Source organism: Paroedura picta, chromosome 14, assembly GCF_049243985.1.
Source record: "Paroedura picta isolate Pp20150507F chromosome 14, Ppicta_v3.0, whole genome shotgun sequence".
In the NCBI taxonomy this organism is placed as follows: Eukaryota; Metazoa; Chordata; class Lepidosauria; order Squamata; family Gekkonidae; genus Paroedura; species Paroedura picta.
Genome location: NC_135382.1, coordinates 30,463,997 through 30,484,105, shown reverse-complemented (window position 1 = coordinate 30,484,105; position 20,109 = coordinate 30,463,997). Strand labels below are relative to the sequence as shown.

General features: G+C 45.3%; 2 protein-coding genes across 3 annotated transcripts; one reads left to right on the top strand and one right to left on the bottom strand.

Moving 5' to 3' along the window:
* Positions 1 to 152: 152 nt before the first annotated feature.
* On the bottom strand, positions 153 to 15,778 carry CENPT (centromere protein T). 2 transcript variants are annotated; one of them, XM_077309448.1, is made up of 15 exons: positions 15,665 to 15,778; positions 14,019 to 14,117; positions 12,318 to 13,191; positions 12,002 to 12,083; positions 10,250 to 10,343; positions 9,705 to 9,841; positions 9,125 to 9,158; positions 8,124 to 8,263; positions 6,842 to 7,639; positions 5,367 to 5,588; positions 3,510 to 3,743; positions 2,953 to 3,049; positions 1,441 to 1,605; positions 1,068 to 1,172; positions 153 to 532 (listed from the first exon to the last, which is right to left on the bottom strand). In XM_077309448.1, the coding sequence occupies exons 3-15, from the start codon at positions 12,369 to 12,371 to the stop codon at positions 406 to 408; spliced, it is 2,289 nt and encodes a 762-aa protein (XP_077165563.1). In that variant the 5' UTR covers positions 12,372 to 13,191; positions 14,019 to 14,117; positions 15,665 to 15,778; the 3' UTR covers positions 153 to 405. The 2 variants fall into 2 exon arrangements, with proteins under 2 accessions (XP_077165563.1, XP_077165562.1); XM_077309447.1 differs by lacking the exons at positions 14,019 to 14,117; positions 15,665 to 15,778 and having other exon boundaries at positions 8,121 to 8,263.
* Positions 15,001 to 18,799, top strand: THAP11 (THAP domain containing 11). Its single transcript, XM_077309455.1, has one exon. It carries the CDS (start codon positions 15,449 to 15,451, stop codon positions 16,256 to 16,258), a length of 810 nt encoding a protein of 269 aa, XP_077165570.1. The 5' UTR covers positions 15,001 to 15,448; the 3' UTR covers positions 16,259 to 18,799.
* Positions 18,800 to 20,109: the final 1,310 nt, after the last annotated feature.

Sequence of the window (20,109 nt, the reverse complement as noted above, 5' to 3'; positions counted from 1 at the left end):
GCTAAAGACTCTTTTGTGTTGGAAATACAATGAAAACCTGAATCCGTTTACGTCTTTGGTGCTGCAAGATTCTATGCCAGGCAGCTAGCCTCCTGACACTTTGTTCCCACTGTTAGGCAGTATCACATAAACCACACGTCAAACCACAGAGCTTGCATGCTCTAGAACATCTTTTATTTACAACGACAGTACAGGTAAAAGAACAAAGTGGTTTGTGTACCACAGAAACTCTAAAGAAAGGGCATCAAAGAAATTATTCACACTTGAGGGGTTTCCATATCCCCTCTAAGTACAGTCAAGTTTGATAGGAGGGCTCTGTCCCCTTCAGTTCCCATCTCCATGCTGGTTCTTTCACTAAATGGGGTCTGATCTGCCTCAAGCATCATGCACTCTGTCAAAATCTCATCATAGTTTGAGTGGGATGACTTTATTTCCACTGGTAGCAACAGGAATGAGCAGTTTCCTATACTCCAGAGGCAGGTGACGTTCTATCAGGACATTTAAAGGGATCTTGTCAGTTATCAGCCCTTGCCTGGGGAAGACAGGAGGGGAAATTACATTACTGAGTTTACAGTGGTTTAAGACCACTGGTTATTACATTGATCACACCAAATTAGATGCGGTTTACAAAGAGTATTCACTAAGAGATGGACAAGGAATTTGCTAACAAAAATATATATTCCAGTCACTGCCATCAACAACTTTGACTGAAGGTTTGGGTCATTGAGAAGCCAGTAAGATTTCCTACTATATCAAGTTGTAGCTATAATGAAGTTATCGCATTAGTCCAAAAGAAGCAGAAGATTATCAGAAGAGCCCTGCTGAATCAGTCCATCTAGTCCAGCATCCTGTTTCACACAGCAGTCAACCAATTGCCAACAGCCAACAAACACACAGGGCACAAGACCTGCCCTGATACTGCCACCTAGCATTATAGATCAGAGGCTTACTGCCCCTGATGAGTAAAGAGGGCCCATCCACTTGATTCTGGGGAGACCTGTTATCAGAGCTAGAACATTGCTATTCTTTGGTACAATGTCCCTTGAAAGGCGACAGTCATCCCTTACCTCCTCATGAGAAGTTCCATGTCGGCTGACTCTATCGTCTTCCTTCTAGCATGATTTGTGTAGGCCTCCAGGTCGTCACTCAGATGCTTGAAGTACAGGCTGATACTAGAAAGTGGAGGCAGGAAGTGAGTTGGGCAGACTGCAGCTGATCCTTGCTCTGAAATGGACTGCATGGCCCCAGCATTCCCAAAAGGGAACCCCAGCCCTAGACACACTTGCGAAACTGGGTGCTCAAGCAAGAAGACCTTCAAAATGGCGCAAAATAAGTGACAATGCTGGAATCTGATTCCATAACATTTTTGATGCTGTATCAAAGTGGTCTCGGTCTCCTGCAGAGCATTAACTTAAGAAAATGCTACTGGCAATTACTTACCATCTCTCCACAGCCTGGAAAGCATCCTTGGCCACTGGCATTTTTGCATAATGGCTGAATAACCTCTTCACCCAGCTGCTGGAGAATCCTGGCTGACGCTTTTCTCTGCTTCCCTTCTTGGGTTCCTTGAGAACCTGTTTCTTTGAAGGCTGTTTGGAAGCAGACCTTTGAGAGAAATAACCAACCCATCTTAAAACTAGCAGCTCCACAGCAAAGAAATGGTGGATGCATATCACAAAGCTCAGGGAATAATCCTCAAGTTACAACATCATGTTCCCTTTAAAAGAAGCTTCCGATTACTTTTGCTATGCAGAAACAATGATTTGTCACATCACATATGTGATAATGCCACAGGCGTCTTGGCAGGTGAACTGACAAAGGGAAAAATGTATATCACACACTACTACAGCACAATGTGTGAATGGTTAGGTATATACTAGAGATGTGCACACACACAAGGTGTTTTTTTGGGGGGGAAGGGGGGCTTGTGCTGCCTGAGGAGTGGGGAAGAGAACACCTGCGAAACAGCTGATAATGACAGGTAGGCCACTCCCCTTAAATCCTTCCCCAAGATTTAAAGGGAATAGGCAGCGCGCCTGTCATTATGAGCTGTACAGCATGCAGCTCACTTTAAATGCTTCCCCAACCTTCACAGGCAAAGCTGCTAAGCATGGAGAAAGATTTAAAAGACTAGTGCACCTGTCATTACCAGCTGGTCCTCTCCTCCTCCTCAGCTTCTCAGGCACTGCCTGAGAAAGTTAAGGGGAGGGGGTGCATTTAAACTGGCTGATTTGGACCATTAAAGGTAGAGACGGACATTTGATTCAGACAGGCCCAAAAAGTACCCAAATCCGCATTGATTTGGGTACTTTTCAGCTTATCTGAACAAAATCACCCTTGTCTGTTGTGTACATTTTGCTGGCTGTCAGAGACACCAGAAAAACATACTAGTCAGCTCCTCTGGGCTGCTTGGATTTCCTATCACACCAGTAACTCAGGAAACATAAAGCAGCTCTGCTCAGAAACCAACCTGACAGAACAATACGTATAAAGTTTTATATATACATATATATACATATATGTATAAAGTTTAGCTGAATATTATTTCATCCCAGCACTAGCAGCAGCTGTCTCAGGGCTGTTCTATCATAAGAGGCACAAAATCAGAGGAACTGCAGAAGAGTCTGAGACAAAACGTAGCATGTACAGAATACCTCTCCTTTATCACTGAACAACCTGCCAGCTGCCACTGCTGTTCCTGAGGCTGGCAACGGGATTTCTGGGCTAGAGGGCATGGCATCCAAGCAGAATTAATGGTACTTTAGTGCTCATTAAGTTACATGGTGCAGCCACAGCCAAGAAACAGATCACTTCTCATGAGGAGGGCTGTCCAGAAAGGCCACTCCTGAGCTGCAGGGCAGAATGTGTCATGCCATGGTCAAAACCCCCCAGCCTCAGCAGCTCGGTTCCCAACCCACGTTAAGTCCTTCCCTGTTGTGGATCTGTACTTACTTGGAAGCAGGCAAACTCAGGGTCTGTGGACTGGACAGCAATGGGGTACACTGGAAGGCTTTTGTGCGTACAAACGCTGGTGTCTTCATAGGTGGCTCTGATGGGGGTGGTGGAAATAGCAAACTGTGAGTCAACACAGAACAGACCTGCAAGCAGGTTGGCAGGTGATGAGGCAAACGTTCAGCATTGCACCATCTCCTTTTTCATAGCTAATCCAGCATCTCATAGCCAGTGCCAAAGGCCTGGGATTTTCTGATTCAAAGAGCACCACATTTCTCAGGAAAGAAGCCAAGCTGTAATCCCAGCTGGCATCTCAGCACAAAGAGGATATAAGAAATCATTAAAGAACATTTAGGATACTCAGGGGAAGACTAAGTTTTCTGGCAAATCCCTTTGGAGCACCCTCAAGAGAACTGCAATGTTTTCTGGGAAAGGATTGGCCAGAGTGGGCTCTGTTAAGCGCCAGCTTCAAAGCCCAATGGTCTGCGTCAGCATCAGAGACTGCAACCCCAACCGCCCTTCCCATCACACCACCCCCACCAAATGAGTCTGCTCACCATTATTCTCTACGTCCGTTTCAGCCTCTGATATATCCTCAGCTTCAGGATCCATCTCCACTTCAGACACCACATCTGCTTCATTTTCCAAATGTGAGACTTCTCTCAGTGTACTTTCATCACCAGACTGCTGAATTGCAGCATCTACGGCTTCCCTCTCTACCTGCTCAGTGTTCTGTCTGCTTACGCTCTTCCTTGGAGTCCCGACTCCAGTCCTTTGAGAGATCCGGGTAGCTACATGGTTAATAAATAAAAAACAGCCCTTAATTAACAAATACACGCACAGATCTCACTTCAACCCAGAGATATGCAGTTGCACCCCACATTTCCCAGAATTATATAACGATGGGCTTGGCAAGGTGTGACAAGGTCCTACTGCTGCCCAGAGCATGTACATGAAAGCAAATTCACCTTTGCACATCGTGCTCATGATCAAATATGAAAGCAAAAACTTTGGGTCTATGCAAGAAAACTCCTCACTTCCACTTAAGACTGCTGAAATTACACCGCCTACACACCTCAATCTCTGCAATCTAGAAACCCAGTTTGAGATAACATATGAGATTCACACCATCCATTCACTTTGAAGCAATTCTACAAATGCTGGAAATGTACAGCCTTGGAAGTGGGGTGAGGAAATCCAGGCCCGTAGGTAAAATTAAGCTGCGGAATTCACTGTCCTAGGTTGTGGCTGCGGCCATTTGCTTAGATCAGGGATGCACAATCAAAGCTCATTTGAGACTCAGATATGGGCCCTGATCTGGGTAGCCCAGACCAGCCGAATCTTGTGAGCTCAGCAGGGTCAGCCCTGGCTCAAATTCGGATGGGAGACCTCCAAGGAATAATAGGGTTGCTATACAGAGGCAGGCAATGGCAAGCCACTTCCAAATGTCTCTTGCCTTGAAAGCTCTACAGCAGGGGTAGTCAAACTGCGGCCCTCCAGATGTCCATGGACTACAATTCCCAGAAGCCTCTGCCAGCATTCGCTGGCAGGGGCTTCTGGGAATTGTAGTCCATGGACATCTGGAGGGCCGCAGTTTGACTACCACTGCTCTACAGGGTCACTCGACAGCAAACCAACAAAACACACACACACATATATGGGGATGGGGTAGAAACAGCAATATAGGGGCAGGTCTGGGAGGTGATGGTGGACTTAAATTGGCCTGTTGCCTTCACTGCCTTGACTGCTTGGCCAGAGAGCTGGGCCTCAGTGCCTACCCTTGCGGAGATAGTCTGAAACTATTAGCTAGGAACCTCCCTGCTCTAAGGCAGTAAGACACTGAACTGCTGAGGAGGGAGACACTGCAGAAGAGCACTTATGGGAGTATCTGGCCAGTCACTATCAGAAACAGCATATGATTGCCTGGAACTTTGGTCCAATCCACTCAAACTACTCTTGTCCTCTGTTACACAGCACCAGAAGGAGGCCTAGGCATTGGAATTCAGAGTCTCTGATAATCTGGCACAGCTGAGATCCATAACAAAATTTGCATCCAATGGCACCTTTAACACCAACAAAGAATTATTCAAGGTGTGAGCTTTCATGCACATGCACATTTTCTCAGACAACGGAACAGGGATTCAACTCCCATCTCTAAGTGATGAATCTGAGTTTTCGGGGGATCTAAGTGAAATGGGCAAGTGATATGGTTGAAGATAACGTAGAGCAACCAAAGCAGTAGAGTTAAAATGCTTCTTCTCATTTTTAGTATCAGAAGCAAGGCTCCAAATTGACTCTGGTTGGGTTGGGGGCAGGGAGGAATAGAAAGGAGACTTTGCATGACCTTTCTCTTCATTGGCTAATACAAAGTCGGCAACTTGCCCCATTCCCGGGAGGACTCTGCATGAGCTTACCCCCTTCACTGGAGAAAGGCTCCTCTTCCAGGTGAGTTTCTGATGCACCCTGACCTACGACACATGGAACCATGTTTTTGTCCAGCTCTTCAATTATGTGCTCCACTATTGCTTTCACTGAGCGCTTGGTAGACTTGCCCTGCCGAAAGGCACACCGGCCACCTGCAACCGCAACTGGGAGTTCAGCATCAACTGGCGGAGATGACTTTGGTGTAGAAATATCTAAACAGTAAGTTGGACAGATGTTACATGTATTCAGGCAACGCATTTCAGAAGGGCCATGGAGAAAGAATTGGTAAGAGGCTATTACTAAGGATTAATACTTTCAAATAATATTTTCAAATGGCAATAGATTTATAAATTTTAAAACAGTGTTATTTTATTTTAGATCCTATTGAAGGACTTCATTAGCAAACATTAAGTTGGTAAGACTTGGCCCTTCAGTATAATTTTTATAATAACAGCCAAAAAGCTTGCTTTTGAGGATACTTAATGAAATAATGACTGTATGTTTATAACAATTATAGAAGGTATGCATTGTTTGAGACTGGAATAACGACTGTGTTAAGATAAATATGTTCTCTTCTGTTTTGAAAAAATGGTTGATAAGCTTGTACTAATTGTATGCTTTTATATTTTAGAAAAACAACCACTGATGAACTCACTTGAAAACGGTTATAATCAGGAGGCCATTTTGGTTGTTCAATTAAAAGAAGAGATTAGACACGTTTAGTTGCATTCATTGTGAAATTGCTTATTGTGGCCTAGGATAAGTTCTTTTTTCTGTTGTTGAGGCAACAACAACAACAAAGCCTTTTGGGGAGGAACACAGAGCTATTCACTGTGAATTAGAAAGAAGGGAAAACCAAGATTCTCATAGTAAATAAGGTGCACTAGATATGTTTCAGGTGATCTTTCTTAGCAAGAAAATCAGTATGCAGGAGGCAAGCATAGATACTTCCAAGCCACCTATGAGGAAAGAAGAAAAATTCTGAAGAAATTGCTAAATATTAAAGGATCTACTTTCTGCAGTTCCAATTGGAAGTGTAAATGTTCCAAAAAATTCTCACATACATGGTTACCCCCCCTGTAGGGCTTTTAAAATTTTAGTTTAGAGAGCAGCAGTTTGCAGCTCACTCTATAGCATTGGGTGTCCTCATGATTTTGCTTGTAGAAAACTACAGCATCTATACTGTAAAATTATTTATTTATTTTTATTTAGATTTTTATCCTATCCTTCCATACGGCTCTGGGAGGTTTACATAAAACATTGTAGAACAGTTACATATTAAATTACAAAAATATGCCAGTTAATTCAGTTTGGTATGCTAGCTAATGACTCATTTTATGTTATTAAAGCTATGAAATAAGTTTTAGTTTCACGAGAAAGTAAATATTCCATAGATTTCAATTTGTTCACAGCTTTAAGAATTTCTGGAACGTTTACACTTCCAGATCCACCAAGGATTACCTACCACTCAAGTGATGCTCCTTGGGACTCAAATGCAGCTCCATGAGATCGTCTCCATGCAGATTCTCTAGTTGCTCCATGAGAGCGTCTCCATATGGGCTCCCTTGCTCCATGAGACAGTCTCCGTGCAGATTCCCTAGTTGCTCCATGAGAGCGTCTCTATATGGGCTCCCTTGCTGCTCCATCATACAGTCTCCATGCAGGCTCCCTGGTTGCTCCATGAGATGATCTTCATATAGGTTCCCTTGCTGCTCCATGAGACCATCTCCAGGCAGGCACCCTTGCTGCTCCATGACAAGGTCTCCAGGCAGGCACCCTTGTGGCTTTCTCCCCAGAGGCATAGCCTCCATCCCCTGGGGCACAGTATCCATACCAGCAGCACACACAGTGTCAGGGGATAACATCTCCTTCAGGTCACTTTCTATCATTCCTTCCTCAGTGGCCAGCTCACTCTCTTGTTGCTCTTTCCTTGGACTATCAACTTTTTCCTTGGTCAGACCTTCTATGCCATCAACAAATTCAGTTCCTGGCGTGGAAGCATCTTTTTGGTTTTGCCATGGCGTGCCAGCATTTGTATCTGACACTGCATGCTGCTGAGGGGTCTGAATGTCTGCAGAAGAAGACAGTACGATCCTTTGGGATAAAGATTTCCTGGCAGAGAAAGGCTCAGATGGGAGGACACAAAGCCCAGTTCTGCCCTGGTCACTGAGCTGAGACTGGGCAAAGAGTTTTGTGTCGGCGTAAATTGTCTCTGTGGTATTGGACAGAGCGGAAGCTTGCAAGTCAACAAGGTGATTTTGTGCTGGTGGAAAAAAAAAATGTCAACATGAGATTATCTTTCAAGTGGAAAAATTGCCCTGACTACCAGCATACTTCTGTGCACCAGTTAGACTAGTGATATTTAGCTCATGGCTTGCAGAGAGCCACCTTCACAATCACCTATTAAACAAAAGAGCCACATTTACTTCCATTACTGGCTTGAGTACGGCATCTCCTAGAGGCTTGCAGGTTATGTGTTACTCTGAGGGTACTTGTTTCAAGGTGAAAACCTCCTGCCAATCACAAGCCCCAGAGAGCAGGGGTCTTGCCTATTTTCATACAACATAGGACAAGTGCTGCATTGGCAAACAGTACTCAGAAGAGCCACAGGTGGCTGCTGAGTCACTGTCACTATGTTAGACCGTCCAGAACCTTGTTCTGCCCTTCAGAAACTGACAATGATTCTGTGCTCCCTTTCCACAAGGATGCTACAAACACTAGAGGCAGGACAAATGCCGACTCACCACCTTTTGTTTGCAGTAAATTTTGTTCTATGCCTCCTTCAAAAGTCACCACGTTAACACCTTTGTAACTCTTAGGCCTACGGATTAAGCCTCTTTTTGCATCCGATGGTGTTACTGGGGTTCCCAGAGTGACCTGGAAAGATCTGGGAATAGAAGAACAGATCATGGGGATCAGACCAATTGTTCCGCTTGCACTGGATCCATTTCTCTGTTAAAAAAATTATTAAAGAAAATACCAGTTTTATCCAAACTGCTTCCCTAATCCATAACAGCAGAAATACAATCTATACTTCAAACAAAAACGTCATGCTCCTAAATGCTGTATTCTCTTCCCATTATTTGATTCTGAGAGAAGGGGGAAGAAGAGACTTGTTATGATCGCCATCAGTTGGTTACAGATACGTGTGGAATGAAAGAACTTTATTTCAAAGGCCAAAACATTAACTTCTGGATGACCCATATGCTGTGACAATAAACAGGAAACCTAAGTGACTGCATAACATCTATTGTGTTTCTGCAGACAGTTTAAGCCTGGGCTTGCCCACACCCTTTGGCGAGAAGCTAAAAGCCTACAGCTTGTAACCCTGCGTGTGCCACGCAGCCAGAATCAGAAGACTTTAGATTCCAACATTTGCTGGAAGAATGTTCTAAAGGCTTGTTTGTATATTTCTACTTATATTGGTGGGGAGGGACATACGTAACTGTTATAAATCCCCCACACAAAATAAGAAAATAATGCTTAAATGTGTGGACACATATTAAATGTTATGGAAGCAGGTGGATTTTCCTAGCCCTAGCTAGTTCACAGGCGATGCTGTAAAAACTTTAAAGTGGAGAGTGAGGAGAGAAGGAGAAAGGAAGCAGAACAGTTTCTGCTGACAAGTCCAGTAGGGCACTATGCAACATATCAAAACCAACAGCAGGCCAATTTCAAGAGCCTGGGTGTTCATTCATCGTGAATGTACTGCACCCAATACTTAATCATCTACTCTCACATAACTCACCTAGTCAGAGATGTGTCATCCAAGAATGACTTAGCTTAAAAAAAAAAAAAAAGAAGAAACACATATTAGTTGGCCACATCAACACAGGACATAAGCATTACTTGCAAGAATACATAAATGCACTATGGGGATGAGAAATGAAGCTCTGAGGCTCTGGGTGTTTACACGAAACAGGGGAACAGGAACATAGGAACAATACAGTATAACTCGGTAACCACTTCAGATGAATAGCATTAGTAACCGCAATAACAGAGAGAACAGTGATTAACAACCTCAACATTTTAACAGTCCCATGGTTTGTCGGTTGAGGGTGTTTGGTTGATGGGGAGGGATGTTCAGGGGACCAGTAGATGGTGCTAGATTTGGTCGTCCTCAACCAAATGCCTGGAGGAAGAGCTCCTTTTTGCAGGCCCTGCAGAATTGTTCTAGCTCTGTCAGGGCCCTGATCTCCTTTGGGAGCTCATTCCACCAGGTGGGGGCCAGGACTGAGAAAGCTTCCTTGGGGCCAGGGATCACCAGCCAGCTGGAGGTGGTGGAGCGTAGATGCCCCAAATGCCAGAACCACAAAACTCTCACGCACCTGCGGTAGATGGAAGTTGCTTTTCCACAGCTCTTTCGAACTCAGATAGCCTGACCTTCTTTTTCTTCCCACGTCTGTGGAGTACAGCATGAAATGTCTCTTCGGGAACAGGGCCAGTCAAACTTATCTCTAGGTTGCTAAAAGCAATGAGATGTAACTTTAGTGGAGGAGATAAAATGTGATATTACAAGAAATGTGCCTGTATTATTCTGGCAATATTGAAGGACAAGCAGATGGCCTAAACTCCAGCTATACAGAAATGGGGAAAGGGATGAGCTCCCCTCCCACCACCCCTCCATGGAAATAAAATGGTATGGGAAGCAGCAGCCTTGTGATGGAGGTGGTGGGTTCCTTTGAGTTGGAGGAAGGCCTCCTCAAGGGAAATAGCATGCTTATGAATTTGTGAATACAGGCCTACTTGAAAGCAAGAAACAGTTTTATAGTAGTCTGTTAACTCACAAGAAAGCTACACGGATTGCAAAGCTATATTGATTGCAAATTCCAAATGAAAATGTTTTGGATAGCAGCCTCACAAAACCACCTACCTGTCAGCAGCATTCCTTGAAGGAATCTTGAACACTGTCTCCACAGGTTTCGGGGTATCAGCCTTCTCAGGAACAACAGGGGAAACTATTGGCTCTGTTAAGAAATATGGCAGCTTAAAGTTGTATAAATTATCACCAAGCGTGTTAAAATGCCAGTAGCTGGTTGAGCTGGGATAATATGCCTTTCTGTGGTTGTCAAGCACAGATTACTATTACCCTAGAAACAATTGAATTTTGGACCCTTTCAAAATACTCTTAGAGGTATGTCTTGATCACATCAACAATTATGAAAATAGGATCAGAAGATTTTTTCCCCAGCTTAATTAAGGAAGTGTACAACAGGGTACTGATATTAATACTTTAAATTTTACTCAATTGATATTAATATTTATTCCAAATGCTGATCAAGGCCCTTATCCCACTCTTTGAAGAGGAAGAAGAGTTGGCTATTATATGCCCCTTTTCGCTACCAGGAGTCTCAAAGCGGCTTACAATCCCCTTCCCTTTCCTTTCCCAGTTCTTCTCCCTCCTCCCACCTCTAACTCCACCTATCAGTATAGACAAAGGACTGTAGGCAGGAGAGGGAAAAACAGTCTTGTATGACTAAAATATGAGTACAAGTTTACATGATACTGGCTATTCTCTTTATTATACTAAATACTTCACATTTCAAATAATTACGTCTAGGAGGCTTAGATCTTTGTCAGTTATCTGAAATGTCAAACCTACTGTAAGCAACTCTTTTTAGGCACAAGTTGTGATCTTGTACATTTTTTTTAGTTATATATATTTTTATTTTCATTTTGTCCAAGATGGGAAAAATACAAATAGGACAGATACATAAAATATAACGTTGCCACTCCAATTTGACACAGTTATAAAGAAAAAAGATAACCTTATAATGAGTATATAATATGTTATGCTCTAAATATGTTATGCTATGAACCCCCCCCCCCAATAGAATATCTCAATTTTGTTTTATCTTCTTCGGTAGCTCAATTATGGGCCCCATTGTTCTTCTGTTTTTCCATCAACTATCAATGTCAATTTGGCCATTTTAGCAAGATCTGCCAGTTTGTTCAGCCAATTCTCGATTGATGGTAATTCTTGTACTTTCCATTTTCCGGCCAGAACTAGTATTGCTGCCGTCATCACGTAGAAGAACAGGCTTCTTGTTTTAACAACAGTAAATCTCAACAATATCTCGATAGTGGCAAAATATCCTTTAAAAAAACCCAATTAATCCCCAATAGGCACTATTATCTCAGGAAAATAATACATGCCCAGTTGTCAAGGGCAATGTCTCTACAGGTCTCTTTGGGGCCTATATAAAGAGGGACCTGATCTTCCTGGCTGGACCTCAACCTAGCAGAAGAGCTCCATCTTGTAGGCCCTGCAGAATGTTGACAGCTAAATCGGGCCCCTCAGCTTTTCCGGGAGCTCATTCCACCTGGTTGAGGCCAGTCGAGCCTCCCAGGGACCACCAGCAGAGTCATACCAGTAGAGTGAAGAGCCTTGAGGGGGGCATAAGGAGACAAGCGGTCCCTCATACCGTGGATAGTCTTAAAGGTAAGAACCAAGACCTTGAGCCTGATCTGAAAGCAAGTTGGCAACCAATGCAGCTGCCTCATCATAGGCTGGACATGCGCCCTCCAGGATGATCTCGTTGTTGCCCCAAGCCTGTCCCTAGGGAGGAGCAGCCCATAAATCTAATCTAAATAATAACAATTCTCTGTCCTGCTCTCTACTTACTAGTTTGCAAGACTTTCCGGAAGACAGTGCGAGGCGTTGCCACATCCAGAGCAGGGGATTGTTTATATTCAGCGAAACTGCCCTATAGAGAAGACAAATCATTTCAGAATTTGGCAAAAAAAATAAACAAACCCTCACCCACGTCAGGTGACCTGGGGCCAACTACACTCTCTCAGCCTCTCCTACCTCACAGGGTTGTTGTGAGGGCAGACTGGCAGAGTAGCGTGATGTAAGGCGTTTTGCGACTCGAGCCAGTCAAATAAACGGCTGCTCCATGATCCCGCGTAGGTCCAGTCCCAGTCCCGACCCTTCCTACCTTCCGCCTCTTGGCTAGCTCCATGAGCCTGCCCGACCTCCTGCGAGCAGCCATGGCTCTTCTGCCGCCGCCCGAAGCGAGGGCCGCGGCTGCCCTTCGGGAAACACGACGCCTCGAAGGCCGAACGGTTAACCGCTTTTCCCTCTCCCGCTCAGAGATTCAAGCAGAAGCTGAGCGAGTCTCGCGATAGCTTCGCCCTTCGGACCCTCAGGCGCGGCCGCTCTCGCGCTGGTTGCCGGGAACGGTAGTTCCATTGGCTGCTCCTTGGGAGATGTAGTTTTCTTACAGGAAGGTGCTGGAGTTGAGAGCTGTGTAAAGACCTTGAACGATGCATTCTGAGCCCGCGGCGTTAAAAAGGAGGAAGGCGGCCTGCCCGAGGGAGCTACTGTTCATAATAATAAAGCAAGGGGCTGTTATTGAGATACACTCCAAGGGGTGGGAGGAGAATGGTCGATTTCTTACTTGGGTAGTGGTGTGTCGTGAAATTTTTAAAAATTCCTCCTCCCTAGTCGAACTTGGGGTTTTGTTGTCGTTTTTGTCCAAAGGTGGAAGCGGAAAGGATGTATGTATTTCATTTCTAGTCCGCCTTTCTTCTGAAGGCGGCTTACAAGAATCAGAAGTCGGCTCTGAAAATCATTTCTAAAGCAAACATGGGGAACTCACAACAAAATCCCTTTCTTTAAAAACACCCTCCTAAAAAGGTCTGCTTCACGCATTGTGCAAAGTGACACTCGGGTCGAAGCCTGCAATTGCCAGGGATTTCGTTCCTGGGCGTGGGGAAGGACCAGTTTTAGCAGAGGAGCCCCGCCAAGCAGATTGGGTGAAGTTTCCTTGTAGTTTTGGCATATGTGTCCAGTGTGGGTTAGGCAGATAGCTGCAATTGAGACAGAATATAGGTTTGCCTGCAAGGTTTTTTAGAAAACGAAATAATTATATAATAGGAATATACTGGTTAAATAGAATGGAAAATATTTCTCCCTGACATCCCCTTCATTATAATTTTTAAGACATGTTCTGTAGTCCATTTTGCATTTCAAATTTCATAACTCATCTATTTTGCAACAATGCTATTATTTTCATCATTATTACATATTCTAGGTTATACTTTATGAATCCCCAGCCTGAACCATACCTAAGCTAACCAGTCCCCTAAACTAAGCAGTAAGCGACCAAAGAATTCTAAACAGTTGTTCTGGGTGCAAGTTTACAGAAACAATGGAAAATGAGTAAATGTTATGCCTTTACTGATTTCACGGCCATTTCATAAGCATCCTATGCTTTGACATTAAAATATGTTTGTCACTGAAATACAGTTACAGTTGGCCTCATAGCAAGAGCTTCCCAAAGCCAAATTAAATATTATGCTGGGGACCAAGTTCAGTCCCCAGCATTTTCAGGTAAATGTATATTCCGGTGATATGAAATATCTCCACCGAGGACTGCTGCCTATCTGAGTAGGCCACATTTGCCTTGATAGGCCAGTGATCTGACTCAGCGGAAGGCAGCTTAATGTGTTCAAGTTAGACTTTGATAGTGAATCACAGTGGTCTTCTCAAAATTAACATAAATATTTTATTGAGGGTTTTTGACCCATGGCGCCCAATACCAACTCAAGGCCAAAGACAATATGGCTTCATTTAAGAACTTTGCGGAACTGTGACCATGGAAGCATGAAAGCCAAGAATCAGGAATTAGAATTACGGTGAGTCTAGAGCATTCCATGACAGTTGTTGATGATACAGGAGTGAATCAGGGACTCAGAAGACTTGAAAAGGATCCTTGGTATCCAGTATCTGGAAACTGTAAAATTAAGGGTAAAAGAACAAAAGAGAGACCAAGAACAGGAACATCATGAAGAGTGTAAAAACACAGGGAGAAGACAGAAATTTTTATTTTAATGTAAGTGACCTATCAAGTAACATTGCTCTCTGTGGCACATATTCTGTCAGGTTTATCAAAATATTAGTTGTGTTATACTTTGCTTCCTCATCCAGAAAGCTAGAACACAGGGAGGGGGGGGGGCAATGAAGTTAATGGGCAATAGATTCAGGATGGACAAAAGAAAGGAAGTTCTTTGTATGGCCTGTAATTAGCCTCTAAGGATGTACTGATAGCCAGTCATTTAGGTGACTTTAAAAGAATAGGATTTCTCCCAGCATCAGCTTCTGCTTGTCAGAGATCATTTAATCTGACTCAGGAAAATTTATGCTGGAATAAATATGTTCGACTCAGTCTGAAAGGAAAGGCCAGACTCCTGTGTTTTATTCAGCTACAATAGCCAAGCCACGCTCGGGAGGGGAACAAATGTGTTTATGTTTCTTGGCTGAATGATAACATTCTTAAACCCGCCTTTCTTTGGACACATGAGGACCCAAGACGGATAACAACAATATAAAATAAAATCAGTAAATGTTAAACTCTGGTTGTGGGGGCTTGCCACTGGAGTTGGGTTGCCAGGCGGCCGAACCACTTCGCGGCCCACCAGTAATCGCGGCCGAACCACTTCGCCCCCCACCAGTACAAGTGAAACATGAGGGGGGGGGGGAGGAGAAGTGCGAGAGCGCGCGCTGGTGGACAAACTGCATTGTGGGAAGGGTAGTTCCGTGCTTCCTGACGCGTTACGCTACGAGCAATCTAAGCGTTTGAAGCGTAAGGAAGGACTACAAGGAGGCCGATGGCGGGAAGCCCGAAAAACCGGGAGCATCGTTCGTAGGGAGCTACGGAGAAACAGAGACCCTCGGGCGGGCTACCCGGCTTAACATCTTAAAGTCTTAACATCTTCCCTCCAGCTCCCCTCCCGTGAGCGCAGACCCCTCGCGGAGACAGCCGCGCTAGCCCTTGTGGGAAACGTAGTTCCGGTGCGCGGCGCCGCGGTGCTCTGTGGGGCGGGTAGTTCCGCTTCCTGTGGCGCTGAGGGGCGCAGCGAGAGCGGCGGCGGCGATCGCGGAGCTGCCCCGTCGTCGCGCCCAGCCTCGGGAGGCCTTGTGGGAGCTGTAGTCCCGGCTGGCTGGGGCCCGCCGCGGGCGGAGGAGTAGCGGCGGCGGAGGCGGCAATAATCTCGGGCGGGGTGTGCGCGGGGGAAGAGCCGCCCCCCCCCACGCCACACACACACACACACAGCCCGACGCACCATGCCCGGCTTCACGTGCTGCGTGCCGGGCTGCTACAACAACTCGCACCGGGACAAGGCGCTCCATTTCTACACTTTCCCGAAGGACGCGGAGCTGCGCCGCCTGTGGCTGAAGAACGTGTCGCGGGCCGGCGTGAGCGGCTGCTTCAGCACTTTCCAGCCCACCACGGGCCACCGCGTCTGCTCCGAGCACTTCCCCGGCGGGCGCAAGTCCTACCTGGTGCGCGTGCCCACCATCTTCCCCCTGCGCGGCGTCAACGAGCGCAAAGGCGCCCGCGGGGCTCGCCGCGCCCGACACGCCCCCGCCGCCCAGCATGCCGCCGCCGCCGCAGCCGCCGCCGCCGCCGCCCAGCACGCCGTGCTGCTCACCCTGCAGTCGGAGGGCGCCGTCGAGGCGGGCGGGCCGCGCGCGGGGGGTCCCGAGGACGTCAAGCCCATCGACCTGACCGTGCAGGTGGAGCTGGGGGGGCCCGAGGTGGCGGCGGCGGCGGCTGCTGCGGCGGCGGCAGCGGTGGGCGCCCCGGTCCGGTTGGCCTTGCTGGCCAGCAACGGGCCCCTGTTGGACGGCGGGGGCCCGCCGGACCACTCGTACTCGCTCTCGTCGGGCACCACGTCGGAGGAGCTGCTGCGCAAGCTGAACGAGCAGCGGGACATCATCGCCCTGCTGGAGGTGAAGATGAAGGAGATGAAGGGCAGCATCCGGCGCCTGCGCCTGGCCGAGGCCCAGCTCCGCGAGGAGATCCGCGAGAAGGACCGCCTGCTGCACGCCGCCAGCGCCGTGGGGGGAGCCCGCAAACGCCACGGCCTCTGAGGGGGGCCACCGGACGCTGCCCTCGGCTTCCGACGCGCCCTCGCACGCCGTCGGCGTACTTGCCGCAGGGTCGGGGTCCTGGTCTTCAAAAGGTTGCTCATCTCTGCAGGACAGGGCGCGTGGAGACCCGTCTGGAATTGGTTGCAGCCCCAAAGGCAGGCCAAAGGTGCCTCTGTGGGCAGGAGGCCATTGTAAGGACAACTTGTCTTGCCGCGGTGTGGCGTTGCTCCTTACGTTACAACTCTGGAGCCTGGCAGGCATCGTGCCAGTTCTAGGCTATGCTCCGGCAACAATTCATCTTCTATAAGGAAGCCCAGGCTGGCGTGTGAGCAGGCCCACACTGAACTGGACTTACACATTCACCTTTTCCCTCCCAAGAGAGCGGTCCAACCAGACTTAGCTACGAACACAGCTCTTTTGGACTAAGCTGGTTCCCATCGGGGTTGTTGGTTCCCCACTGACGCTGTAGTCTTTGCATTGCTTAGCTGTTCAGAGCACTGGTGTTAGCCAAGCAGCTGATCTGGTACTCTCAGTGATGCTGATGAAACTGGTCCATTACAAACAACCCTGGGGAAATGACGCATCCAGTAAAGCGGAGGGGATGTAGCTCTATGACATCATTCCACCAGCTGTCAAACTGCAGATAGGGAAACAGATTGATTTTCTAGAGAAGCACACGTGGGGCTATAAACCAAGTACGCTGGAGTACCCTAAGGGAAAACGTAATGGTATTTATGGCATTTATACCAGGATTAATCCACAGAACATCTTATGGGTTGATGCCTTAGAAACTATGGTCATTGGTGCATTCTGTTTGCCCTTCTTGATGATGAAAATAAAATGAAATTGTGGATGGTTTGCCCTCCCCGCAACAAAAAACTTGTGTGGAATATGCCATTTCTGGTGTCAAATTTCATTCTTACCATTAAAGAGGGCAATTGGAGTATGTAGTTGGCATCCTTGAATTGTAGTTGCTGTTTTTCTCCCACAGTTTCTTTTCCCCAGCTTGTAAGCATTATTGTGGCCGTGCCATAGTTGGATAGTTCCACGCCCTGAGTAGCATTCAACAATTGCTTCTTTTTTCACTGCTGCAAATGCTTAATTCTACCCTGGTGTAACCAGTGCTGTATGGTATATTTAATTTTTACTTAGAGTGATCTGAAGTGTAATCTGGCTAACAACAGAAGAAGAATTAATTTCCAGTGGTGGTTGCAGATCCTAATTCCAAGAAAGTTTAGTAGCAATTCTGTCTGTGGCCTGGAAAACTTTTTAAACATAATAAGCATGTGGGTTTGCAAAACAGAGCCTGCACTCTTCTCATATGAATCGGTAATACTCAGCTTATGTTTCCCCGGACATTACCCCTGTTAAAGTTGGGACAAAATAAGAGACAGGATGGTTCTGCAGTCTGGCTTGACATTGTCAAAAAATGCAATGACCCTTTTCTGGCTGTTCAGTTGCATAGTATTAAGTAGAAGCTTCTGTTTAATGTGTTTGGTGAAGAACTCAGTCCACCATGGTATTCACTCCGCGCGTCTATGCAGAGGTTGCCCAGATTTTAAATTTTTCACTGAGCTAGTGAAGAACTATGAAAATGATTGGCTGGAACCTTGATTTACCTTTTTGCTTTTAAACTAAAATGCACACTTGCGTAAGAAGGGATGGGATCACCTGGATTAGAGGTCATGCATTGAGATTTGCTGGGATTGGTGAGTGTCAAGAGAGCCACCTGTCCAGTTATTCTATTTTTTTTAACTTGTGCTGAAATATCAACATATTTTAATTAATAACTACAAGCATATATAATTTAAATTGGTACAACATTCACCATGACAGCAAAGAACAAAAGACTCCCCCATCCTCATGCCCTGGGTGAGATTATTTCAAAATTCAAATAGATATATTTTTATCTGTCAGTTGTTCCTTTTTGCTATATATAGATCATATGACCAGTCTTAAATCTTTCCCTCCCCAAGGCTTGTTTTGATTGATTCTGTGCTTTATCAGGAGGATATGGTAATGGAAAATAGACCTTAATTTTATGTTGGACTTCATGGATTCTCTGTTAACCACTGAAGAATTGGTCTGTTCTTTGAAAAACACTGTGAACTGTATCCACTTGTTAAGTTGATAGAATGCCAATCGTTCTTTTAATCATTAGTTTTGGATTTCCTAGCTGACTTTTGTCCAAACTTAGCAGCTGAGGAAGGCAGACGGATTTGCTCCAGATCATCTGAGATACAGGTTATGTTTTTGGTCCTGCAGTTCTTAGTTTGCTCTATTGCAACCATGGAAGTACTGGGCAGCTCATTGGTTTTCTCTCTTTGTAAATAAGACTGCGCATTGTAGCTGGCTGAGAGTGTTCTGAAAGTGTGTGTTGTGACAGTTGTGGTACTTTTCTACCATCATTCTGCACTAAATAACATGTTCAGTTGATTAGATGGCTGGACTGGTTTATCTGTTGGACTGTTCTATTTTCCTGGTTATCCTGAGGTGCTAACAAACATGCTTAATTTGAATAAAGTCTATTTTGTTTTCTTATGTTTTATCTTGGACTGAACAATTTGTCGGTGTTTCATGGGAAGTCTGTTTACATTGTCATGTAGGGGAAAACTCCATTAATTATCACATTGATAACATACATTTCATTGCTTTTGAGGTATGTGTGCAGGAAATCTTCTGATTGTCAGAGTTAAAAGGCTTTTGAATGCAACACACTTTTCTCAAGTTGAGGTGTGATTATATAAGACAGCTCATACCTTAATCTTTTTTGATGAGCTGTGCAGGCTGCCCTATGGTACCTGCTTGTCCAGGTTGCACAGACATCCAGGATCACTTGAATCTCTCTCTCACACACACACACACACACACTCACGTCAATCCATTGAAAATTGCTATGGTCTCCAGACTCCAGTAGCATTGTAGTCAACTTTGCCCTTGGAATAAAAATTGATTTGCTTATCCTACTTACTCCCCTACTGAATTGGCAAATTGGTTCAATCCTCCCTTTATTTATACTGCAGATTCAAACTACAGTACTGGCAAACTGTGGCCCCCCTACATATTCTTCTGATGCAGAGTGATCTAGGGTCTCCATGCTCCCACACAGTGCACAGAGGTGAGCTCAAGACAGTTGCTAAATGAGCAGCTTTGCTTTCTACATGGTATGAATCACAGCTTGCAGCCAAACTGCATTGTTTATACTATTGATTTTTACTCTAATTAGTGGAAGTAGGGTTGCCGTAAATTGGAACTGACTTGATAACACTTAACATTCACATGTGTATAGTTAGATCAGTATGAGCACCCAGAGAATCAAGTTTTTAAACACATATTTCTAGCCCTCATGAATAGAAAGGTAGTCTTTGAAAGACTTGCTGAAATCATACCATCTGGAGGTTGAGCAAACTATCTTCAAAATTCCTTCCTCTTCTGCCCGTGGAGCAAATAGGGTATGCAGAATAAGTATACTAATACATATATGTTCAATTTGCTTAACCTATTTTCTTAGTCCAGTAGGAACTGCAGATCCTGCAGACTTGTCCATTACTTTATTGATCATAGCTGTTCCCTAATATTATTGTTACATAAATATTTTTTAATCAGATCTGTCACAAGAAGGGAGTTTCACTCAAATTCCTTATTGTGTGCCAGTTCAACATTTGCAGCAATTAGATACTTGGAGGTCATTGGCAGAAATTAAAAGGCTAAGAACATAGTTCTAGGCATATGTTCTTAAAAGTGATTTTATTTAAAATTGTTTATAACACACACACCTTTCTTCCCAATGGGGACTCAAAGCGGCTTACCACCTTTTCCTCCCCTCCATTTTATTCTCATGACAATCCTGT